The sequence below is a fragment of the Hypoxylon fragiforme genome, assembly GCF_022984875.1.
Source record: "Hypoxylon fragiforme strain CBS 206.31 chromosome Unknown GGS25scaffold_7, whole genome shotgun sequence".
Classification (NCBI taxonomy): domain Eukaryota; kingdom Fungi; phylum Ascomycota; class Sordariomycetes; order Xylariales; family Hypoxylaceae; genus Hypoxylon; species Hypoxylon fragiforme.
The window spans coordinates 192,663-218,521 of record NW_026054762.1 but is presented as its reverse complement, the minus strand read 5'-3'; the positions used below and the strand labels follow the sequence as shown (position 1 = coordinate 218,521).

Sequence of the window (25,859 nt, the reverse complement as noted above, 5' to 3'; positions counted from 1 at the left end):
GTAGATAGAAATCCCCGCGACAAAAACAGCGAGATACTTTGCAGTCAGTATTTACCATTAATTCAATAAAAAACTGTCCGACTATCTGATCCTATAGTCTACCCATATCTTCACACGGCGTACCCGCCACGCCCATGCCACTCGCGATCATAGCGAGTCATGATCTGCAAGGTTAAACTGATAAGATTGGTGTTGTTGAAACCAAATGATGCAAATGAGGCCATCACGAAACCCACCCAAAGGGATTCACTCCATGCATCCTCTCTTTGCTTTGGTATACAGAAGCCGTTCGAAAAACCCTCTCGCCCCCAATGTCACCTTCTTGCATTTGTTCCTAGGTGTCCACGTCGCTCATGTCAAGTCGCCCCTTTTTTGATAACCAGGGAGGGGATGAACCCAACCGCTGTATCACATGGGATTCCTAAAAATAAGGGGGTAACCACACCCCCTTAAAATAATTGACCTTTATATAACTGCACTTCGGATTCGACCATCCTGCATGAATGCTGTCTTGTACGGGAGTGTTGAGCCGTCATGACTACATTCTCAGCTATGCACCTCGACGTCATTGCTTCTCATCCCAGGGTAACGGGTACGTTCCCACCCAGTCAGAGACCTCTGCGCGCAGACGCACAATCTCCGAGTCTTCCTCGCCAGTGCCAAGATAATTGAAGAAGAACTTAAGCTTGTACTTTTCGCCCTTATCCTCGGCCGCCTTGCGCGCCGCTTTATCGACCCGTGCTGCGATCGTTACCGTGCGGTCAATAATGTCGGCTACTCGGACAAAGTCATTCTTGCTGAAACCGCGCGTTGTCATCGCCGGTGTGCCTATGCGTAGACCACCAGGTATCATTGCTGACTTGTCTCCGGGTACGGTATTCTTATTGCTAGCCACACCGACCAACTCCAGGATACGCTCGACTCGAGCGCCGTCCACGCCCTGAGGTTTCAAATCGACGAGGACTAAATGGTTGTCTGTACCACCGCTAACGAGGGTGTATCCGAGGCCACCACTGCTCTTGGGTTTGCCTAGGCGATCCGCGAGGGCCTGCGCATTCGCCAGGACCCGTTCTTGGTAAGCTCGGAACTCAGGTGTCTGTGCCTGCTTCAATGCTACAGCAAGTGCAGTGATAGTGTGATTATGAGGGCCGCCTTGGTGGCCCGGGAATACCGAGCTGTTTATGGGGTTTTCCAGGTTGTACATTATCTCCTCTTTCGTCTTGGGGTTTACTTTTCTCACACCTTTTCGGTAGAAGATCATGGCGCCTCGGGGACCGCGTAGACTCTTGTGGCTCGTTGTCGTTACGATATCAGCGAAGCTGAATGGGTTAGGAATAACCTTGGCTGCGACCATTCCTGATATGTGCGCAATATCGGCGACCAAGTATGCGTTTACCTTCTCACACGTATCTTTCATCGACTTGTAGTCAATAAACCTGCCGTAGGCACTGGCGCCAGCAACAATAATCTTTGGTCGATAGATCTGAGCTAGCTCATCAAGTTTCTCGTAGTCAATTAGGCCCGTCTCTTCGTTCAATCGGTATGGGACGGTTTCGAAGTACTTGGAGACCGCCGAGATCTTTTTGTTGGGTATTTGATAACCGTGGGAGAGGTGGCCACCATGGGGGAGATCCAAGCCCATGAGTCGGTCGTGGGTATCCATCAGGGCAGAGTAGACATAGAGGTTTGCGGGGGCTCCGGAGAGCGCTATTCATCGCAACGAGTTCCCGTTAGTTACGAGTTATATATTCAAAGGGAGTGACTTATTGTGATAGAAGCTTACGCTGAACATTGACACCCCATTCCTTCTCGTTTAAGCCAAACGTCTCGAGGGCTCTTTGTTGGCAGAGCCTCTCAGATTGGTCGATGAACTCGTTGCCAGCATAGTATCTTGCTCCAGGATAGCCTTCTGAGTACTTGTCTACATTTTATAGGTTAGCCATATTTGCTTGAGGTTAATAGCATATCTCTTTGCGTCGTACTTTGCATTACACTGCCTAGCGCATCTAGGACAGCTTGCGATGTGAAGTTTTCGGAGGGGATCAGGTTGATGAAGTGTTTTTGTCGGTCTTTCTCCTGTTATTATATCGTTAATACATGTTTCTGGCCTAGCCTTTGTCTGCTGGTTCATAGGTATATATCCCGAGGCGTGGAGGCGGCGGAAGTGGAAAGATAATACCTTCTCGATAATATCGAACACGGCTGGATCAGCTTCATGTAGATGGGCGGATAGTAGCTAAGTAGATTCAGGTCAGCAAACCCCCTCTACCAAGTGTCTTGCTTTAAATCACACAATTCGCAGTTGCGATCTCCAAGAGGTAACATACTTGCTGTTGAACATCTACGACGGTAGATTGTGCTCTTCTTGTTATATATTGAGCTGTGGCAGGTGTCGAGATTCTTGAAAATGAGCGAAGCGCACGCGAGGTGCCTCGAAGGGCAGGTAGAAACATTGTCGAGTGGTCAACCAATTATGGTCAATTGGCGTGTCGTGAAGATGAAAGATTGGTCTCGGGATTATCGTGGTAGATACCCTAGGTAGGTAGGTAAGACGTCACTGGCTCCGTCTTTAACAAAGATCGTATCCGGTACCAGTACGAGAACGATTGATGAAAGCAAAATTATTTCAAAATAAAATTTTAGAATTTCCTAATGTAAGCGAAGTCGGCTTATGCTGTTTGCTCCTTCTCTCTCAGCCATAGTATCTACTGTGCAAAAAGATAGACTGATAGGCAATAGCTAAGGCGAAAAGATTATTAACTTATCAGCCTATCGTGAACTTTACATGGTACTAGTAGCCGGAAAGCTTCACCCTAGCTGATGAGCCAAGATGGTATAGCGTTAGATACACAATACTGTACATAACATTTGTATAATTTTATAATTTAGAAAGTGCTATCTGTAAGTTACTGTAACTAATACAAGTCATAAAATCCAACGAATTGGAAAGTAATCAATCGCCTGAACTCCTCCGAGCGCGGGGCTAACAATATCTAACCACCGATTAACCTATGTACCGCGGGGTAACTATGGCATTCACTGCACGTGACCCCATTACTCTCACAACTCAAAATGTACGCCTCCCACTTTCACCCACCTCTTCTTTTTCCCCTCCTTTTTCTCTCGTTACAACTAAATTGGACGTGACGAGTTCCGCTTCAAATTCAGCAGATTTGGATTTCCACTTGTCTTGCTTCCTCTTATTCTCTTCTCTTTTAGCAGAGTTAAGAGTCAGGCAATCCAAGTAGGGAGCATGCTGACATGTTCCGGGCGGCATCTCACCACCTTTTAACGGGACAATGTGAAGACAATCTGATCCAAAGTGGTTGTTGTTCTCCATAATGTCATTTTCATCTCTCTATCCCTATCATCGCTTTTCTTGTATTTCCTTGCCTCAGTTTAGATTGGGTAGAAATCATTGCTATAATGTTTTGTAATTAGTACCTAGGTCTGGAAGAGTAAATATCTACCGATTAAGGTATATCTGTCATTGATGTATAACTATAGCAAGTCTCATGTATTACTACCTAGTAGTTATTTCTATACGAACCAAGAAACAAAAGTAGGGGTCCTGAAGTTGAGTGACTGCCATTTATATTACGTATTTAGTTCATGCTGATACTCCGTATATTTTTTTCATCGAAGTATTTATTAGGGTTGTTAGTCTTGTGATGCAAGATGCTACATACTGTGCTGCCTGTTACAAGGATGTGCAAGAGTAGGTAGTTGTAATGATTTGGCATTATCACAACACGGCAGCTTCACTTAAAAGAAGACTGGAAAAGACAGGTGTCAAGATCATTGATTCCGTTTTCAATGCCATCAAATGCAAAGCCCGGCGGTGGAAGGATTACGACCGAAGGGCGCAAGGAAATAGAGACCCAACCAAATACTCCGAATGCAGCCGTCTCAGATTCCGGTAGTTCATATGACGACACCTCAAGCTCTTCTACGTAGCTAGATCGTGCGCATATGTCAACGCATCCTATTGTCATCCCTCTATGCCGTCTCCTCCTCACCAGCCAACGCGTTTCGCTTCGCCGTCTGTCTCTCCAACTTGCGCTCACGAGCGGCCTTGTTCTTCTGTCGCTTGGCGTCCATCTCTTCCTGGAGAGCGCGCTCGCGGGCCTTCTCAGCCTTGGCGCGGTGGATCTATAGATATAATGTTTAGATATATGATATGACGTAAGCCATGATAGACGGAGAGGCAATCAACTTACGTGCTCAACCAATGCTCGCTTGTGCTTGAAGGCGTTACCCTTGCTGGAGTGGTACAGCTCGTGGTAAAGGTGCTTGTCAATCTTTCCGCTGGCACGGTACTTGACTAGGAGACGTCGGAGGACTCGGAGACGTCGCATCCATAGAACTTGTCTATCCGTACAAGTTAGCCACTGTTCAATTCCATCGCCTGATTACTTGTTCGAGGTTTCCCATTCGCATCCATCCAACAACCATGATGGCATGGGGCATGAGGATAATCGGGTAATGATGGGATTAACATACTGAGGCATGCGAGCATCGGCGGTACCCTTTCGCTTACCGAAACCTCGGTGTCGGCCATCTCGTCGGGCAAGGTTGAGCTCGCGGGCGCGGGATCGAGAGTGCATAGTAACGGGCTTGCGAATGATGAGGCCATCGCTGACGAGCTTTCGGATGGTCTGGCGAGAGTTGGCGTTGGAGATCTCGTTAACCTCATTGGGGTCGAGCCAGATCTTGCGCTGACCGCATCCAATGACGGATGCCGCGAGGCGCTTCTGAGTGCGTAGATTGACCCTGAAGAAAGAAAAACATTGAATTAGCTTGATGTTTGTGGGTGAATAGGTCTTGTGTAGTTGTTGTAGATGTGTGTGTTTGTGTGTTCGTAAATTGGCGATTATTCGATGACGCTGATTCGAGGCGCGCGTGCTGGTCGGAAAGAAATCGAATGCGAAATGAAAATGACCTCGATCATCATAAAGATATAGATTTGTGTATTACATCCATCAATACGATATGATAGATAATAGATTGTTTTACTTACATCTTGAACGAGGGCGTAGTTGATGGTCGAGAATCTTTGCTGTTGAGGTTAGTATGGAGTGGTTGAAGGGTTGAAGTTGGATTTCTAGTCCCCTCAGTTTGACCTTTGCACAACGAGAATTTCTTAGTTTGAATCAAAAATGCTTCCTAACTAAATTTTGTGGACTGGAGACCAAGCGAGAGGGCAATTGAGTCACATGACCCTTATCATTGGTTATCTATAACTTTATCTATTGTAACTAGTTATGTCGGATCCATAATAATGATGATTCCATATAACTACCTTGGTCCGTGCTTTAACTTCATTTTATTCAACATCTAACTATCCACATTCACCATTTTAATCCTTCAATTGAGGTTATTCAATTTGCAGATAGTTTACAAATAATAGGTAGGTACCTCCCCAAGTATAACTACTAGGTAGGTACATCTAATAGCTTGAGCTTCAAGTTATTAAAATGACATGAAGCCAACATGACATAGTTATCGCGTACTCTATAGTAGCAGATAGGTAGACGAAAAGGGGTAAACCAATAATACTGATACCATGAAAATGCTGGATTTACCTATCATACCTTCATATCAACTTTTTATCACGCACACGTACAATGCCATCCATTCCCATTCCATCCTCTCCTACACACTTCCCTCCTTAAGAGCTTTCCCTTATCCACTTCATGCTCATCCATCCTTTCATCCAGATATGCGAACCTAATCTTGTGCAAACACCCCGCCACCAAGTTCTACTGCCCCAACGCTCCAAATCTCCTTTTCGTCTTCCAGTTCATCGCTACTCAGTCCCAATCCTCCCTGTCCACCCTCCGCTTCTCTCCTCTCCCTAGCCTGGTTGCCCAACCTGACTGCTACACGCTTGAAATAGTCTTGCATGCTCCTCTTCGTGTTAGCTGGAAGCTCTGCCCCAGCCGACCCACCGATATATTTATCGAACACCTTGGCCTCCTCATCTACGACGCTAAACAACTCTATAAATGCGGCCTCGGCCGCGAGTTTGACGGGGATCACTGGGTCGCGCACCGACGCAAACACGGGTGGTGCCAAGAGGGGTAGATGCGGTCGTACCATTTCTAGGTTGGCGCGGGAAACGGTGCGTGCTATGACCAAAGCTAGTCGGCGGGAGTCGGATGGGTTGCCAGGGCTGATGATTGTTGCAAGTGTAGAGAAGATAGGCTTGGTAGATTCAAAGGACTTCGGGGAGTCCGTAAGGAGATACTTGCCCGTAGCTAGAATACTGTTGTCTGCCACAAATAGCTGTACGATAAACCGGTTAGCGGAGGATGAACAAACTCAATGGGCGTCAACAGCTAGTTAGGGAGGGGAGACATACATTTTTGTTCGACATGCCCTGGCACAATAAATCAGGCAAGTCATCTGCTAATGGACTTTCTAGCAACGTCTGAGGTGATTCTACTAGAACTGCGTTGAGCGCAAGCACAGACGCGTTGGTGAAGTGAGTCGTTGCCACGCGATTCTTCAGTAAGCCGTTTGCAGCTTCAGCGGGCACATTCTTAATAAGTGCACCGAGAAGTTTGGCATTGGTCACCGTCATCGTAGAATCCATCGTGTCTGATTCCATGTCGATCAACCCTAGCACACCTGCCCGTGACGCTTCACCCATATTCGCACCTGCCTTGCTGATGACCTCATACAGCGCCTTCAACATGGCAGTCTTAACACCTGGGTCGGAAGTCTTTGAACCGGTGACTAGCTCCGCAATCAATGGGTCCACGCGTGGCGTAAATTTGATCAGAGTCCCCAAGGCCTTAGCAGCCCGTGATCTCAGCAGTTCGCTGGTAGTATCTGCTAGTGCTCTTGCAAATGTCCGCTGAAGTTGGGGCAAGAAGGGCTTTAAGGCTGCCGGCATCTTCTCGAGTAAGTTATTGAGGGTAAGGAGAATAGCCGCCTTGACGTCAGTAGATCGCTCGGATACGACACGAATGAGAGGTCCAGTGATTTGCGTGACAAAAGGCTTAAGTGAAGCTTCGCTCGTTCTATCAACGATATCGGATATGGCGAGGGCTGCACTTGTTCGTTGCTCCGCAGTTCCATTCATGAGACCCTGGAGGAAGATGGGTAGCACAGCATTGATACCCTTTGGAAGCTCGAAACCTGGGAGGTTCGCCCCGGGGACGCCAACTTGACAAAGTGTTTGTCTGGTAGATTGCACGAGGGCTTCCATCTCTTCCTTCTTTAGTCTCTTGGTAAACTCGCTCAGCGCTGTCCACGCTGCCTTTACGACTTCCTTGTCTCGGTCGTCGAAGGAAATCAGGAGGGCACGGATGATATCTTGGTTGTAACGGGAGTAGTCCACAGTGGAATTGGCGAAGAACTTCCCAAGCCGTAAGGCTGTGACAGCTCGCTTGTGGTGGTCATCGTTCTTCACAAGCTGCAGGAGGACATTCATAACGGTGTTTAGACCATCATATTCGTCTATCGACTGTATGACCGTGTCAAACGCGCTCTCGAGTTCAACACGAAGTTCCTCGTCCGTGGCATGGACTATATTATCCATGAGAGAATTGATAATGTTTGGTAGGCGACGGTTCATGGCAGTACCGGCTACTCGAGACAGAGACGCCAGCGCTTTGGCATTGAAGACTGAAATTGGAGATGCTATCAAGGTCGGGATAAGATTTGGTAGGATAATGTTAGACCTAGTGGTCTCGGTAAGGAGCGTCAGGAGGGCAGACAAGGCGTTATCTGCTTCGTCCTCGGCGCGCAAGAGGTTAAGGAGGAATGGAAGCACTTGGTCGATAGCGCGTTTGCCAATGATCTGCTGTAACGAGTCGAAAGCTTCAGCCGCAGCTTCTCTAACTTCTTCATCGGAGTCTGTGAGCGCAGTCCGCACAACGGAAATAAGTGTTTTCTCGTGATCTTCGAGAGCCTCTTCAGATGCAGACGCAATGAGCTCCTTCAATGCGAGGCATATACCTTGTCTGGCGTTCGTGTCCATCGAAGTCTGGAGTCCTTCCTCAAGCGTCGGAAGCAAACTTGACAGGACACCATCGCCAGCCTTTCGAATCAGTTCTCCTAGGGCGTTACTTGCAATCACCTTGTGTTCCATATTTGAACTACCCAGGCGGCGGATGATGAGTTGAGTGAGAGTAGGGGTGAGCTCCTTCAACGTTCTTGGTGTGGCGACCAATGCCTTCCATACGGCTACAGCAGCCGAACGAACGGCATTGGCAGTATCGCAACGGCATATGTACAAAGCAGACAGAATCTTGTTGCGCTTCTCTTCTCCCAGTACTTCGCGAAGCGATGCTCCTGCTTCCTTGGCGTTCTCTTCCTCGTCTTCTTCTGCATCAGACTTTCCACTAATGCCTGTCAGATTGAAGAGAAGATCGCCGACAAGTTCGACCGAACTCAATCGGATCCTATAATTGTCGTCTGCCAAGCCGCGCTCTAGCTCAGGGAGTAATAGGTCTACGGCTCTGGCAGCAAAATTCTTGACTAATAACCGACCAGCTCGCAAAGCAGTCTCGCGTATCGATTCGACATCATCCGCAAGACCGGCAAGAATAGGGGGGATAATTCTTCCAAGGTAGCTAGCAAAACTGTTGCCGAAGCAGACTGGCAAGAAGATGAATAGAGACATGAAGCCTTCTCTGACAACGGCCTTGGATGATTCCACGTTCTGCAAAATGGTAGGTAAAGTCTCTTCCAATCTCGTGGTACCCAATCCGGCCAAAACCTCGCTGAGAGCTTGGGCAGAACCAAGACGATCCCCGGCACCCGTATCCGATTTGAGAGTTTGCATAAGTCCAGGAATGAGATCCGGTAGGGCATCCTCGCCGAGCTTCTCGACCAACGAGCCCAGGGCACGAGAGGCTGTTGCTCGTGTCGTCGGTACAGGATCAACGGCTGCCATTTTGAGACCTGAGACAAGCACTGGTAAATGTGCGATGAGGTCTTTCCGCTCGGTCAAATGAGCAAGACTTCCAATGACTTGGGAAGCCTTGCGCTTGGTATTAGATCTGTCTCCCAAGCCGCGCTGAAGAATCCTAGTGACGAGGGCCAACGAAGGCGCATCGAGATAATGAACGAACTGTACCTTGATGAGCGCATCCAATGCGTCGTCGGTGTACTTGGTTGGGTCACTCAGAGCCTTCAGCAGAATATCGACTAAGCTCTTCACCTCGGGATTCTCGATGACCTCGCCGAAGCGCTTCAGGCTCTTGTTAGCCGCCGCGCGCACCTCCTTATGACTGTCGTTCAAAACACCAGTAAGGGGTGGTATGATTTCTGGCAAACTTTGCGCGAGTTGTCGCGGGTCTAGGTACGCCATAGCACCGAGGAGTTCACAGGCACCACGTTTGCTACGCCATTGATCGTCGTCAAGGCCGTTGAGTAGAGTTGGCAGGATATGCTTGACACCATATGAACTGAGCTTTGCAAAGCAGGCTTTGGCTGCCGCCAAACATGCATCTCTCACATCCGCGTTGCTGTCGCCAAACCCGGCTAGAAGCTGAGGTACGATCTGGATGACGTACGGTTCGAATAGACGGCCGAGAATTATAGCAAAGAGTTCAAACGCAAGGAAAGCACCTTCGCGTTGTTGGGTTTCCTTTCTGTTCTCGGTCGCGCTCTTCAGCGTGATGAGGATGCGGTACTCTCGTAATACCAAGATACCTCTTCCTTGGATTAAGCCGGCTAATCCGTACGCAGCGCCTCGCTTCTCGGCATACTTTTTCGAATTCAGGAGCGTATCGATCAATTGGTCAAAATATTTGGATGACTTGTCACTGCAAGTTCGCACCAAGGCAGGTAGACATTCCGCCACCGCATATTGCACAGCTTCAGATGGCGTGCTCAAGGTAGTAAGGAGTCTTTCCAATACGACAGGAATCTTTGCGTCACCCGGTTTTAGATGTCTTGCTAGGGCACCGTACATGACTATAACAGCTTCATTGACACGATCAGCCGCTTCCGAGCCCTGGTCGGGGGCACCGAGGGTGCGCTCAAATGTTTTCATGAGCTTATCCACGAATGCCCTACCGTGAAGATCAATGACCACGAGTGCTGCCTCGAGCATCTCGCTGCGGACTACAGCATTTTTGTCGCCTAGAGGGCCTCCCTCAATGAGGAAGTTGAAGAATTCATCGATCTGAGACTTTTGCAAATGGGCAGCGAGCTCTTTGAAAGCGGCCCCAATACCATGTCGTGCCTCCCAAGGATCCGAGAGGTCCGTCTTTTTGGGCATTCCATATGCATCCAGCTGAGGAACTCGAGGCTTGGCAAATTCAGCATATGAAGGTCGAAGTCTTGCAAGCACGTCCTCGATAGTTGCTGGGTAGGCTTTGCATGCCTCGGCTAGGGCACGCGCGGTAGCTCTCCGAAGCTGAACGTCCTTGCTCTCTAGGTATGGAAGCATCTTAAAAGGTACGTCTTTAGAAAGCTTGAAACCACTTTCCTCCCATATATCGCTTCCAAGTTCAACATTTTCAGGGATGTCGTCGTGGCAAGCGATCCAAATCTCTTCCGAGAAGTCGAGATCGCTCATATCCACCTCAGCGCTGATCGATTGCAATACCGTTTCGCGTACAGATGACTGGGGAACAATTGTACCCTTTGCGAGTACAGCTATCTCATCTGCGCTTATGTTTGGGGCGACACAACGAACCATGTCTGAAAAACAGTCTTTGATGATCTTGTAATGTTGATTGTATTTTTGCATGGATACAATCAGAATAGAGAGCAAGTCGGCACGCGGAATGCTCTCATCGGCACATACATGTGTATGAAATGAGAGGAACTCGATGGCTAAAACCAATTGAGCATCTTGTTCATCGCTGCCGCCACCTATACCGCCTGTTCGCAGAATTACAAATACCAAGGACAGGATATATATGACAGAAACGGCATCAAAAGGCCGCTGCTCTCCTGCGAAGCGTAGACGGTAGAGAATTCTAGTTATGAGTTCCTCTAAGCCTTCTTCGGTCAGGTTTTCTGGGAGAGAAGTTATCCCAAGGGCGCGTAGCGTAGCGATACCAATAAAGGGGCGATTTGGCCCCAACCGAGGTGTAACACGGTCAGAACATGCTAGATAAGCTGTAGGTCCAGCATCGCCGGTGATGAGGCCCGCACCAGCTTCAAGAGCACCCAGTAGGGCGCTCATCGAGGGCCCAATCCATAGATTCGGCTCAGTTGGTGGAGTATTCACAAGACTCCGTATAATACCAAAACCACGTACAAGACGTGACTCTAGTTGTTGTATTGATCCTCGAATCTCGGACTCTTTCTTAAGTTGAGCGTTCACCTTAGCTTGTTCATCGGCAGTAAGCTTTCTCTGTTGCCCCTTTTTTTGTGCTAATTGGCTCCTAAGTTCTTCTTCCCACTTCAGCGTATCGTAATCTTTGGTATTCTTATTAGGGAGAGTTTGTTTCTTCGCAAGAACGTCGATGCATGCGGTGCCCTCCGGTGTTCGAAATATGGCGGCCTCGACTGGGCCAACCTCGTTGAGGGGTTCCGTCGCTAAATCGGCTCGGATGAGTTCAATTATCCTTGGCGTTACGGTGTCCGGTGCCACGAACGCAAGATCCGCGGCCGCGTTGTAGGCAGCAACCTTGATTGCATTGACCTTTTGGCTAAATTCTGTCTTGTCTATAATCTGCTGTATCAGCTCTCCCTCGTGCCTTTGTGCAAGGCTTCCAGGGTCGAGACCAACCCGGAGGCAGAGATCTATCCAATTTGCTCTCGGTATTAGGTCGTTGCGGGCGATTACAAGAAGTAAACACATTTGTTTCGTCAGATTTTCCTCTGATCTCTCAGCGCCTAGTTCCTTGAACTCGTCGCTGTTTAAACATATTGACCGAAGAACAAGGTGTAGATGAGCGTTCTCAAATTTGGCACTAGCTGCTATGCTGTCTTTGTCTTCCGTGTGCGAAGATTCAACCCACTGCCACAGACCGTCGATAAGAATCCCAGAGAACTCGAAATCTCGGACGTATAGCCTTGATATGGTCTCACAAGTCTCCTTGCGGATCTGAGGGGCAACGTTGGTGGAAGATGCAAGGTAAATAAGAGCCTGAGCCCAGACTACCTGAACGTTTTTGGGAGCTTTTGATACATCATCATAGATAGCTGAGAGCGCTCGTAGAAACCATCTGATATCGTCCTCTGAAGTGAGTCGGCTGTATACACGATGATTGAGAAGAAACGAAGGCTTAGGATCAGCCACAAGACACTCTTTCGAAACAGCCGTCTTTTTGAGTACTGCCTTCACCGAGGGATTGTCGATTTTAGGCAAAACTTGTAAAGACAATGTGGAAAAGACATATGCTCCCACGATCAAGCCGCTCTGGGTCGCTGCAGCAGGATTTTTTATGATCTCAGCCCAGGTGTCAGTTAGGGGACCCGTAATAACCTCAGCGAACTTGGCCACATTTGCTGGAATAGAATGAGACTCGTTGGTAAATTCCTTGGTAAAAGGGGTCAAGACTGTTCCTACACAAAGTAGCCAAAGCCTACGTGAAGGAATCTTCTTTTCTCCCAGACCTTTCACGAATGCGTCTACCACAGGCTTTGGCAGATCGATGGCGTCGTTTAGTAAATAAGAAACTGCTCTGCCTATCATAGAGATTTCTGCCCCGAGCGCCCCTTCGTTCCCTTCTTTGACCGCGACAGGGGGGATGCCATTAGCTATCTTGGTTGCAATTGAACTGGACAGAGGAATATTTTCTAGCATGTGAGAATGGAGAATACGCTGGTCTGCAGAAGCTATCTTTCCGGCCTTGAGCGGATTCAAAACCTCGTCGGCAACCTGCTCCGTTATTTTCGCATCGTGACTGCGACTAACTGTCTCTTTAAATGCTATCAACACCCCTTTGCGAATAGCCGCATTGCTGGATTTCGCATTGGATAGCAAAGGCTTCAGAAGATGTCCGTTTAATGCCTGAGAAAGATCCAGGTTCTTTGGAAGAACACGAAGTAGTGATGCTAGTAGGTCTATGACTACCTCAGGGGCTCTCAGAAGGCCTTTCTCGATAGGTGGTATGACGTCTTTATTGAGGTCTTCTAGAGTAACAAAGTCGGAGAAAAAGTCCCGCAGACCAGAAGCGATATGAGGAGGAACAGGTGTGCGAGATCCTATCAACTCCCTGGCAAAAAACGAGAAATATTCCGACTTCTTGGTGGACAAGACGTCCTTAGCTTGAGCATGGCGATGACATACTCCAGCGATTACGCCTAGTATGATGGCATTTCTCGAAGTTGGCTGAGTTCCCTTAGTTGTAAGGGCCTGTACTGCATCCAGGATAACCTTTTCTCGAAATCCGTTCCGCCAGAACGCTGCACGCAGACCACGACGAGTCACGATCAAGGCCGACTGGGCGACGCTCGGTCTGGTTGTAGATTGAAGACACTTTTCGAGGACGGCAGCGTCAGCTTGAATGATTTCCAACCCAAATTCATCCCATAAGGGAGTGCCCCCTAATGCTTGTAATAGAAGAGAGCACCATTCAACCAATACAAAAGCGCTCCTAGAAGCAATGCCAGGTTTCTGCGATTCCTGTCGCAAAGAAGAAATAAAGGGTGCTAGGATTTTAGCATCGGTAGTTGTGGTAAATATAGAGGTAAGACAAGACTCTGCTGCTCTTCGAGAAGGTCTGTCATCGTAGAAACGGTGGGTATCGAAGAGTAGTTGCAATACTGTTGGAACTGAAGACTGGTCGATAACTAATACATGAATTGATTCTAAGTCAGTACACACAAGTTTTGCTACATACAACGTTCTCAAGAATGATTCTTACTCTTTTCCCTCAACTTTTCTTCTATAGTCCGTAGTTGGGCTATGCGAGTCTTGGTAGAAGAGGAAAAGAGAGCGGCTTTGGCTAAAGGAAAGTCGATGCCTGATTTCGAGGCACCATTCGCAGCAGCCACTTCAGTCATTTTGGTGGTCGGATGGTAGATTTATTGACATCATAGGTGAGCGACAGAAAACGATTGTGGTTCCGGGAAGCTCTATAGGCCTTTCCCAAATTCAGTTTTGCTAGTTTTTTGCCTTTGGTATCTCGTTTGCGACAACTTCTCGACACTCTTGCTTCTTCGGATTATATATACTTGACTAGGTGGGTTATGGTTATACGATGCTTGGTGGGTTGAAAATAATCGGTGGGGTGTCGAATTCTTATCTTATCGGCAACAGCTGTTGTATGTATGTACTACTAGTAACTAGGTTAACCTAGTACTTTCTGCAACATTGAATTCAACGGCGAATGAGTCAAGACCGTCAAGGTAGGTACATATGTTTGTACCTATCAGGTACTACTAGGTACTACCTGAGGCACTAAGGTTAATTTACCTAATTTTTTGCAGCTGCCACCTAACTAACATTGAACACCTCCAGTGCTACTACTACATGTAGTAGTACAATTACCAAATCGAGAGAACCTTAAGAAAACTTGCATCCTGGATAACTAGATCTTACCCGAGTGATGCGCACCCCGCCCTATACCCCTAACTACTTCCTAACACTCCGACACGCCTTTACAACACCCCTAAACCCTTGCCCCCCCACAGCGCCCTCACTAGCCAACTATGATGCTGTGGCACTTAACTAAATAGTTAGTTAGAATTACACCTTTTTAAGACAAGGTTTCTTGTGACAACTTTTTTTATTTTCCATTTCGAGCTTTTTGGCATCCGTTGGTTTGCTATTTTCGCGCAAATACCTATCTTTCCAGCTCCCTCCAGCTCTTCTCTAGCTTCTTTTTCACTCTTTACTATTTACTATATTTACGATGGCGCCAAAGAAAAAGAAGACCAAGCCCACGGCCAATCCGGCCCGAGGATTCGCTACGACGTCGATCGCCTCGAAACCACGGGCGGAAATCACCAACGAACCGGTGCCAACCGCTACTGATAAAGGGAAGCTTGATGCCCCTCCAACATCGTCATCTCGCAATACAAATACCCCACCATCTATTTCTAATCCCACCGATGCAACGAATAATTCCCAAAAGAAAGAAGAAATAACTCCAGAAGAATTTGAGAGGCGGCTAGAAGAGTCAGAGCTACAGCTTCTAGTTGAAAAACATGCCCAAAAAGTCAAGAGAGACGCTCAGCGTCAGAAGAACAGGCTCGAGACTGATCGTCGCTTACTTCGCGGACAAGCCGAATCCCTAAATACGAGAAAATGGTTACCCCAGGAGCTTATGGACCATATATTGGATTTAATCCAGGCCGAGAGTCGTTTTGGCACATCATCCATCGCCGGAGAGACAACTATCAATAGTAGTAATGCTAGCAATGGAAAGCTGTCTTCGGAAGAAGACATGGTGATTCGGTTATGGACCCTGCAGCAGACCCTGATCAGCCTTGGGTTTTCTGAAGAGAAGATCAAAGCTTTGCTGCAGTATGTGCTGGATATCGCTTCTAGTATCAACGGTACAAGCAAGGACAGCATCTGGGGCCTGGAAGAAGCTCTGGACTGGCTAGCTCGCGAATGCACCCGGGAAGAGCTTCGTGATTATGACTACAGAGGAAGAACTGCCAAATCGCAGGTAGATACACCATTAGACAGCCCCATCCCCTCGGGGGCGAGCACGCCCCGTCTCCTGGACATCAACGGTGCACAGAAACCCAAGAAGGGTTCGGCGAGTTCTAAAATGGCTGCTCCTAAGAAAGTTATTGTCTGTCACGAGGATATCGAACCTGATGATTTAATTCCAGCATACCTCGAGACTAAGGCCAAACTATTTCAGTTGCAAAGACCGAAACAAGACCTCATAAAAGGCAAGTCTACTAAAAAGTCTACTTCGAATGGTACGAAGAATGCGCCCACCGAACTATCAGGCGATGATTTAGAGGAAGCCAAACTACTAGCGAAAATCGACAAGATCGAGCAGGACGTCTTGTTCGACAAGTTCGCCGCAGAACAGCAGTGGCGAACTAATCGAATCGAATTGGAGAAGGAGTTCGCAGCCAAGAAGAAACAAGCCGAGGAGGAAGCAAAGGAAAAGGAAGATATAGCTCAGGAGGCACAGTCTGACGATGACGATATTGCTAAAGAAGCTGAGCGCATTGCTGCCGAAATATTGCAGCAAGATGACGACGAGGACGATCAAGCTCTTTCTGATCTATTCGCAAGTCTCCCTACTCAAGAGACCGATGCATTGACGGGCAAGACCAGTACCGTCATTAATGGAGCGGATGGAGTCAAGATCACTATTCGTGATTTTGGCAAGTGGACTGGCATTAACCCAACGCGGGTTTTGGAAGAAGCTTGCCGATCAAGGTATTTCAAAATTTTCATCCCTGGGGAATCTTCCCCCTTTTTCTTTCGCCTTCTTTCTTTCGCATATCGGCCACTAATTTCGTTATTAGGGATTCTGCTGTCAAGATCATATATAAGGCTGTATCAGAGACTGCATACTCTAAGCGTCACTTAATATATATACAATGGTCCAAATCACAAGAACTTATCACCGTTCCTAACTTTCCATCCATAGAGAGTGCCATAACACCTCAGCAATTCGTCTTCCAAATGAATACAGTCGCAACTCCCGATACCAAGCAGTCCGAGGCATATATCGCTACGTTGGCACTTTTTGTCATATTTGGATTTACAAAAGAGGAAAAGGTCTTCCTAAGACTACCCGCTGTATGGAGAGAGTTCTGGTCGGAACTCGCAGAGGAAAAGAAGAATCAGACGGATGCTGCGGATCGAGCTGCTATCAGAGACATTCGCGTCATAGTTCGAGAGAAACAGGATCAAGAACTCGAGGATGGCGTCCTTCTTCGAGGTGCTTTTAGGGGGCGCGCCTCCCAACGCAATACAAATGAAACAGGAGACGAGTCTGCAATCGATAGAGGGAACGCGAATGCGTTGGATCCAGAATATTACCAAAAGATATGGGCTGATAAGTCAAGCACGTCCAGGTTTCAATCGATGCTGGTCAGTACTTCCCAGGCATTTCAATGCGCAATTTCAACTAACTTTCCTCAGCGATTTCGAATGCAACTCCCTATGTGGCATTTTAGGGATCAAGTCATCAGCGCTGTCGAGCGTGAGCAAGTCGTCATTGTTTGCGGAGAGACAGGATGGTAAGAAAATCACGTGGCCCCTCAAAGGGGGCGGTATGCAACCTAGCTAACTAAGTCACATAGTGGTAAGAGTACTCAGGTGCCATCATTCCTTTTGGAACATCAGTTATCTCAAGGCCGACCGTGCAAAATATACTGCACAGAACCTCGACGAATATCGGCCATCTCGTTAGCTCGTCGTGTTAGTGAAGAGCTAGGTGAAGGAAGGGGTGACATCGGCACTTCAAGATCCCTCGTGGGATACTCCATCCGTCTCGAGGCCAATACGTCAAAGGAGACCAGGCTTGTATATGCCACTACCGGTATTGTGATGAGGATGCTTGAGGGATCCAACGAACTTCGCGAAATCACCCACCTTGTGCTTGACGAAGTTCATGAGCGCTCAATCGATTCCGATTTCCTGCTCATTGTGCTCAAAAAGCTCCTTCTACGTAGAAAGGACCTCAAGGTAATCCTCATGTCAGCGACTGTGGATGCAGAAAGGTTTTCCAACTACCTAGGCCGTGCCCCCGTCCTAAATGTACCCGGCCGTACATTCCCGGTGGAGGTCAAGTACTTGGAGGACGCCCTTGAGCTTACCGGCTACGTTCCTAGTCAAATCAGCCACGAGAAAATGACAGACTTGGACGATGATCCAGCTGAAATAGATGCCACGGATTCCAGCTCGACCACGGTTGCTGCTAAAGAGTTGCGGCAATACTCGGCCAGAACCCGGAATACCCTATCACAATTAGATGAGTATCAGATCGACTACGATCTTATTGTGCAATTGATCGGGCGAATATCTGTTGATCCAGCCTATCAGGATTATAGTAAAGCAATTTTGGTATTTCTTCCGGGTATTGCTGAAATCAGGACATTGAACGACTCCCTACTTGGCGAGCCATTTTTTCAGAGAGCTTGGGAGATCTACCCCTTGCATTCCACTATAGCTACTGAGGATCAGGAGCACGCCTTCCTTGTGCCACCGGAAGGAGTGAGGAAGATTGTGCTGGCTACAAACATTGCAGAGACGGGAATTACCATTCCAGATGTGACGTGCGTCATCGATACCGGAAAACATCGCGAAATGAGATTTGATGAGAGGAGGCAGCTGTCGCGCCTCATCGACACATTCATCTCAAGAGCGAATGCTAAACAGCGACGCGGTCGTGCCGGCCGTGTTCAAAATGGCCTCTGCTTTCACCTGTTTACGAAATATCGCCACGACCAACTTATGAGCGATCAGCAGACGCCAGAGATGTTACGGTTATCATTACAGGACCTCGCAATCCGTGTCAAGATCTGCAAAATTGGCGGCATCGAAGAGACTCTGGGAGAAGCACTTGATGCGCCGTCTGCCAAGAACATGCGTCGAGCTATCGATGCTCTTATTGACGTGCGAGCTCTTACGAACACGGAAGAGCTGACTCCATTAGGCCACCAACTTGCAAGACTACCTCTTGACGTGTTCCTAGGAAAGTTGATTCTCCAAGGCACGATTTTCAAGTGCCTGGACATGGCCATAACCGTAGCAGCAATTCTGTCATCCAAATCACCCTTTACGGCACCGTTTGGTCAAAGGAGTCAGGCGGATCAGGCGCGAAAGGCTTTCAAGAGGGGCGACTCGGATCTATTGACTGTATACAACGCTTACTTAGGCTGGAAGAAAGTGTGTCAGACATCCAACGGTGATTTCCAATACTGCAAAAAGAACTTCTTATCCCAACAGACACTCTCCAACATCGAAGACCTCAAGGGCCAGCTCCTCGTCGCTCTTGCAGATTCGGGCTTCCTACAGCTCACGGAAGAGGAACGACGCACGCTCCACCGCCTCCGGTACTCTAATCGGCGACGGCAGTTCTATGATTTGCCCCAGCGCGTCAATATCAATAGCGACAATGATATAATCGCAACATCGGTTATCGCATGGAGTTTCTATCCGAAACTTCTTGTACGCGAGGGTAAGGGCTTCCGCAATGTCGGAAATAACCAGACCATCAGCCTACATCCGTCAAGCGTCAACAAGGGGCGCATGGAACTCAAGTGGCTGTCATATTACCATATTATGCAGTCCAAACAGTAAGTAAAAATGAATCATTGGTCAATTTGCCAAGATATCGAGACTAACGAGGCATTATAGGTTCTTAAATGCCCACGAGACCACGGCCGCCGAGAACTTTGCCATCGCCTTGCTGTGCGGTGACGTGCGCGTCGATGTAAGTGATACCATTCTTGTTTGTTAGATACACGTACTAACCACCAACCAACCAAACAGATGTATGCAGGCGTCATCGTTCTTGATGGCAACCGCGCGCGGTTCAGCGTACCGGACTGGAAGACGATGCTTGTGATTAAGGCCCTACGTTCGAGGCTACGCGACCTGCTCACGCGGTCCTTCCGAATGCCTGGCAAGTTACCTACTGCGCAACAGGAGAAATGGCTTGACTCCTGGCAGCGTGTCTTCAGCCAGGACTTTGCAGCAAACAAGGCTTAGGATACCTTAGCTGTACACTCACAAGCCTGGAACCCCAGGTATCGTGCTACTAAGGTTTGATGGGGTGAATACGTACCTGGGTAGGTACGCAATAAGTTCAGGGGTAAAAAGGAGAGTGGCTTTCACAAGAGCAAGAGCCTCACGACGCATTATGTGGGATAACTTGGTCCGTTGGAATAAGTTGCTAGAGTGCTGTCTTGGCTACTTCCATGAGGTTCGAATACCGGGGCGTTGGCGGTAACTGATTTACAGATGGCGGCAACCTTTAGCATCGCTATGAGGAGAGGATAGAGATGGACGAGAGTCGAAAGGTATCGCCTTTGTCTATACCACATATATTTGCTACCAACCTACGCATACCCTGATCCCCACCGGATAGCTATAAAAAAAACACCCACTTCACACGTCACAATTCATATCTATGAAGACAAGTGATAACAAACCCCAGGATTTTTGGCTACGCTTCTTCTGAAAATAAAGGATCGAAGACGGATGGTTAGGAACTACTTAGCAGGTCAGCTACTCACATAACGAGCAAATAGACCAATAGATATGCATATTCAAGTATCTACATCCATATTAGCCCCCTGAAATGCAAATATAGGTGTACCTACATATATACCTAACCTAGATATTTACATGTGCAAACATCAAAGTATGATGATCAAAACATAAGTCTATAACGTAACATAAGACAACATACCTACCTAGGTACTCTAAGAAACAAGCCAAAGTAGGCGAGCAACCAAGCAAAAGACAACAAACTCGTTCGTCCTTCGTGATAGATAACTACCTAGGTAGGTACCTATTGATTATTAATCTCAATGAATAACTAGGTTAGATGAATAGACGAATACCAACCAACCAACCTACCGCAAACACCAAACTTAACCACCCCTTTTACATACATACATAGGTACCTACCTACATACGAAAACCCAAGCAGCAAACCCAATGATGTGATTAATTCATGGTTGGTTGATTGATTGATTGATTGATTGATCAATTAATCGATTAATTGACATGCCTAATAATAATAATGTTGATGACTGATGATTGATGCCATGAATGTGTCATACCTAATCCGATTCAAAATGCCTTGCCTTGCCTTGCCTCCTTGTCCTTGTCGTCCCATTTCCATTTATATACCCCTTTACTTTTTTTCGCCTCTCTCACTGTCAGTTTTTCTGTTTCTGTTTCTTTCTGTCCTGTGTCTTCCTACATAACTTGAGACTTTAATTCGTTTTCCCCCCTTTTTTCTTGAGATATTTCTTTCTCTCGCATACTAGGTGGTACTACTACTACTACTACTACTACTACTACTACTACTAGGTACTTGCTCACAACCTAACGTCATGGTTGATAATTAATTGTAAAAAAAAAAAAAAAAGATTCTTTAATGCCTGGGGTATCAAGGAAGGAAGGAAGGAAGGAAGTGAGGAAGGGGAATGTCAACTACTTGTGTAGTTAGATTAGATCGAATCGAAACCATCGTTATTTCGGATCGATCAATCTATCTTTCCCACCACACCACGCCGAAGGATGAAAGGAAAAGGAAACAGGGAAAACAGCAAATATGCTTCATCCATTTTCACCCCTTTTACCATCACCACCATCACCACCATCACCTCCGCGTCCTTCAAATCGTATCGTAATAACTCGGCATTTTATCATGCTTCGAGATTGTTATCTTTTTGTTCCACCTCAAAAGGAAAAGAAAAAAAAGTTGAAAAAACGTAAATATTCATTTGGTCATCCTAAGTCCGGCCTACACCGTTTGTGACACCACCCTCCTTATCCTTTTCGGCGCCATCCCTTCCTTTTCCAGGGGTGAGAAACATGGCTTTGAAATCGGCATTACTTTTAGGCTTAGCTACCGGCCCTGTCCCATTTCCGTTGGCCGCCTGATGATTATGATGATTTTCGCCGTTATCCTTCTTGGCAACGGTGAACCCTAATCCACGCTTTGCGCCGCTTCGCCCTAACACCGGTCTTCGGACGTTCTGGGGTGGTGGCATAAATGTACTGCTCCCCTTAGAGCCTCCCGCATTCTTATTATTAGCAGCATTCTTGCTTCTCCCTGTCACGATTTTGTCTTCTCGTATTTCACTCTTCTCCATAAATAAATCATTCACGCTTCCGGTGCGTAGTTTTCGTCCCGGCATGATCTCGTAACCTTCCAAAGCTAATGCTGCTCGTCCAACCGCCGAAGCCTCTGCAAACTCAACTATGGCACCTCGGTGATCAGGTCGCAGGACCAGTTTCACGACCTCGCCGTGCTTTTCTGCAATGGCACGAACGCGCGCATCGTTGACAGTGTCGGGTATATTCATGATGCTCATTGTACGTTCCTGGATCTCTTTCGATGTTGGCATCTGGCCTCCACCGTTGTGTTCACCAGGACTGTCTAACATGGCAATGTCGCCGTCTCCGTTAGGTGCTGGGGATGCCGAAGCACGGTCGCCTCGGTTCGTGGCAAAGGGCTTGAAGTTGGAGTCCTTGCTCAGTTCAACTAAAAGAATCTGAGACTTGAACTTGGTCTTGTCAAGTTCCAGGGCATTTTCAGCATCTTCTTTCGTCTCAAACACAATATAAGCCATGCCGAGATTCTTGCCACCCATATTTTTCACAATACGGACTCCGGCCACTTTACCATATTTGCTGAACACGTCTTTCAGATCGTTCTCGTTTGCAGATGAATCCACGTTTTTTACTCGGACTTCTCGACCTTCCGCAATAGCCCCTTCGCGATCCTTCTTATGCGCAGGACTCGAGTACTTCGATTGCAACTTGAATTTGCCTTCAAGGACTTTGCCATCGAGCAACGTTGCTTTATAGGCGGAATCTTGGTCTTTGAATGACACGTAGCAAAAGCGACGGTGCGTGTTGTACTTCAAAGATGGAAAGCGGACACAAAAGACCTCACCACAGTCCTTGAAGAGGTCGCGTATGTACGTTTCGTCGGCCGTAGGCGGGTAATTGGATACGAAGAGGGTTAGGCCGGTACCGGGTTGAACGCTGATCTGATGTTGGTTGAAGTACTTCTGATCTCGCAAGAGCGCCGACTGCACATCCTCCGTAGATCTGAACTCGATTAGGACGGAGTTGGACTCACCATCTTCCTCCCTGCGAATGTCCAAGTTATTGATGTGCCCGTATTCCCTGAAATACTTCCGAATAGCCGTTTGCGTCACATCGGGAGGTAGGTTCGTAACCATGACTGAAGTGTTCTCTCGGTCACGCTTAAGTTTCTGCTCGTTAGCGGCGCTCTCGATCCCATCAAGTTCCACGCTCTTCACTCGCTTATTTACGCCATGCGTTCCGTCACCCGGCGTGAACTCTCGTTTCCTCTTGGATCCAGACGGCGAACCGGGCACACCACCCTCTTCGACACCCTCTCCTGACACTGTCTGCTGCTGTGCTTGTACCTGGGCGGCGTAAGCGGCGGCGGCTTCAGCACTTTCTCGCTCACGGCGTTTGGCAATCTCCCGTCGAGTCTGGTGGACCAAGTCTAATGCTTGATGAAGAGCTTCGGGACTCTCGTAGTCGTTGCAATGCTGCAAATAGACGTCCATGATTCGTTCGGGCCAATCCAACGTGGTTCGGCCAATGGCCCGCTGCAAGACACCGGTGGCGAGACCCGGAATCCTCTTGACCCTGGTACTACCACCTACCGGTGTGGCTGGTGTGGGGCTTCGGGGCTTTGGTCTAGATGCATATATCATCATCTCCCAGAGATAATAATTGAGCCAGAAGTCGTAGCTGTCAGCCAATAGAGACTGGCCGGCCATCCGATCCCAGTGATTCCGTGCCTCGTCGATCTCGCCCTTCACTTCAGTCAGGTACTGGATAAGAATGCGCTGTAGTCTATAGTTAGGATCTCCACGATATGTGTCCTTATACAAACGCCTTCCCCACAAATCGACATCCTCCAGTGCAGCCAACAGGCCAACTTCAGCGACGTCGGCTGCGTCGTCCGGAGCGCTAGGGTCCATAGCCGTCCGTTTTAGGAAACCACACCATGCAGTGTACATGTCCAAAACACCTGCCATGCCGTTTTTGTCGAGAGCCTTCGTATTCGTAGCAGCGTGCTTAATCGACTCGACGCTATGGAACGACCATCCTGCTTCCTCGGCAGTCAAGATATATCGAGACCAGAGAGGACCAGACCACGGGCAATGCGTCGTGGCTCGTTGGTAGAACTTTAGAATCTCGGCCTCGGCCAATTGAGGGAGCTGCGCTGTTCGAGACTGGTGTTGTAAGCCTGACATATAGATAGTCGCGTCGTTCCAAACCTCCTCATCAAAAGTGAATACACCACTCAAGGCTCTCGAAAATAATCCGAGGCAGAGAGACACGGTCAACGTAGAATTCCTCGCCTTCTGGATCTGTGACATCTCCCAGTTTATGTACTCCTTCATGATAGTCTTATAGGCCTCTTGATCGCCCGACTTCGCAGCTCTGTTCAGTTTCAATTCGTAGGGTTCTCGTGCTTCGTATGCGGCCTTGGCTTCTTGGGCACTGGCGGTAACCTCTTTGAATTCGGATTCGTAAGCAGTGTTGTTATACGTGCTCAGAAAGCTAGAGAACATCTGCGACGTGTTTTCCCAGGTGGAATGGGGGACCTGCAATCGGTCGCGGAAGAGGTGTGATATGCGCTTTACGCCGACGGGAGTCCGCGTCCGAGCCAGCTGCTCGAGTTCTATCGAAACCCATCGGTTCCAGAACTCATGGCTGTCGTTGATGCGGTACTTGATGGCATCGTATCCATCGCTCCAAAGACTCAGGGCGGCATCAAAGGTGAATAGATCACGACCTTGCTGCTGCTCTTCCTGAGACCATCCAGCCTCGCTGGACTGGCAATCGATAAACAAAGACCAAAACCATTCACAGTAGGCCAACCAGATCTTAAGACTTCCAGGCTCTGAGGAAATGGCATTCCGGAAAAGTTCGACGACTTTGACGCGCGCGTCGAGATCAGAAGCGTGTCGGCTTTCTTCTTCGACGTAAGCTAACCAACTATCCTCGCCCACGGGGTTCGCCATTTTGTCCTTGTTTCGCGCAAAGACAGCCCGGCCGGCTTCATGTGTTTCGCGACGGTAGGTGGATTCTCGGATCGAGTTAGGCCGTGTTCGGATTTTTTTTTTCTCGTTTGTCGATATGCGACCCTCGTACAAACGGTAGACTTGTCCCTTTTTTCTTTTTTTCTTTTTTCCTCCTTCTTCTATTTTACCTTCCTTTTTTGTTTCGATATGCGACCGGGATCGGTTTCAACTGGGGATAAACGTGCGCTTTACGATTAGCCGGATCTGGGATTCCGATCGGCTATGATGTATTGTATCGAGACGAAAAGTACGTAACGTATCGTGTTGCAGTTACGTGTGTTTAAATTCGTGTATGTGTCTGTGTCTGTGTGTGTGTGCTGGGTATGTACGTGTGGATGTGTGTGTGTGTGTGAATGTGAAAAGTGAGTGTGAGTGTGTGTATGTGTATGTGTTGTAATATGCGTAAATATGTAAGGTAAGTGGTAGGTATGTGTAGTATGTGGTATGTGGTATGTGGTATGTACTAGTAGTAATTAGGTAGTAGTAGGTAGTAGTAGGTAGTAACAGGTGGTAGCAGGTAGGTGGTAATAATAATGATAATGGATTGGGGGGGTATTATAGGATGCACGAGCTAGGCTGTATGTTGTTGTATGGTGCAAAGGTGCAAGTCCTGAGCGCAGTGGAATGGTTTGTATGTGCATGTAGGTACCTGTGCGTGTACTTAGGTACTAGGTAGTAGGTACTAGGTACGTACTCGGCATGTATTTGAATGTCCAGTCCCCTGTTTGAACTCGTACATGTATGCAATGTGCATGGGGGATGCGGCGTGCCTATGTACAGTTCTATACAAGGCAATCAGACCTACATAGCCTACAGATCATTGATATACATACATATGTAGTGCTAGGTAGTCTCCGGTAGGAGAATATCAATTGCCTGCTTGACCTGCTACGGCGTAATATACCGTAGTATAAAAAAAATTGCGAAGGGGGAAGAAAGATCAACACGCGACGGAGAATTTTTAGTTAGGTGATTTTTGATGACACGGCTAGGTCTCGAATTTCTGATCGGCGGACTGTTCTCGGTATTGAGGAAAGGAATTAAAAAAGAAAAAAAAAAAAAAAAAAGAGAGAGAGGACCCTGGTGAGAAGGACAGATTAGGTTAATTCTTTCTCGTTTCTTTCATCATCGTAAGACATCGCCGATGACAAAAAAAAACAGTGTTATATTCTTCTGGCATTATTTCTTTGATGATT

General features: G+C 47.7%; 5 protein-coding genes across 5 annotated transcripts; 1 reads left to right on the top strand and 4 right to left on the bottom strand.

Moving 5' to 3' along the window:
- Window positions 1-509: 509 nt before the first annotated feature.
- On the bottom strand, window positions 510-2,910 carry GGS25DRAFT_352979 (serine hydroxymethyltransferase). The gene is made up of 5 exons (XM_049258060.1): window positions 2,328-2,910; window positions 2,180-2,236; window positions 1,983-2,076; window positions 1,784-1,921; window positions 510-1,707 (listed from the first exon to the last, which is right to left on the bottom strand). The coding sequence occupies exons 1-5, from the start codon at window positions 2,451-2,453 to the stop codon at window positions 566-568; spliced, it is 1,557 nt and encodes a 518-aa protein (XP_049114370.1). The 5' UTR covers window positions 2,454-2,910; the 3' UTR covers window positions 510-565.
- A 719-nt stretch (window positions 2,911-3,629) lies between these two features.
- Window positions 3,630-5,139, bottom strand: GGS25DRAFT_497696 (60S ribosomal protein L19). Its single transcript, XM_049261636.1, has 4 exons — window positions 5,021-5,139; window positions 4,504-4,773; window positions 4,221-4,371; window positions 3,630-4,152 (listed from the first exon to the last, which is right to left on the bottom strand). Coding segments are annotated over exons 1-4 (576 nt in total). The 5' UTR covers window positions 5,023-5,139; the 3' UTR covers window positions 3,630-3,999.
- A 215-nt stretch (window positions 5,140-5,354) lies between these two features.
- GGS25DRAFT_497693 (translational activator GCN1) lies at window positions 5,355-14,262 on the bottom strand. The gene is made up of 3 exons (XM_049261635.1): window positions 13,788-14,262; window positions 6,365-13,713; window positions 5,355-6,288 (listed from the first exon to the last, which is right to left on the bottom strand). The coding sequence occupies exons 1-3, from the start codon at window positions 13,924-13,926 to the stop codon at window positions 5,731-5,733; spliced, it is 8,046 nt and encodes a 2,681-aa protein (XP_049114368.1). The 5' UTR covers window positions 13,927-14,262; the 3' UTR covers window positions 5,355-5,730.
- A 291-nt stretch (window positions 14,263-14,553) lies between these two features.
- Window positions 14,554-20,198, top strand: GGS25DRAFT_497690 (P-loop containing nucleoside triphosphate hydrolase protein). Its single transcript, XM_049261634.1, has 6 exons — window positions 14,554-16,273; window positions 16,363-16,933; window positions 16,985-17,082; window positions 17,146-19,143; window positions 19,205-19,280; window positions 19,340-20,198. The coding sequence occupies exons 1-6, from the start codon at window positions 14,778-14,780 to the stop codon at window positions 19,556-19,558; spliced, it is 4,458 nt and encodes a 1,485-aa protein (XP_049114367.1). The 5' UTR covers window positions 14,554-14,777; the 3' UTR covers window positions 19,559-20,198.
- A 1,066-nt stretch (window positions 20,199-21,264) lies between these two features.
- Window positions 21,265-24,869, bottom strand: GGS25DRAFT_352832 (uncharacterized protein). Its single transcript, XM_049258059.1, has one exon. It carries the CDS (start codon window positions 24,601-24,603, stop codon window positions 21,316-21,318), a length of 3,288 nt encoding a protein of 1,095 aa, XP_049114366.1. The 5' UTR covers window positions 24,604-24,869; the 3' UTR covers window positions 21,265-21,315.
- Window positions 24,870-25,859: the final 990 nt, after the last annotated feature.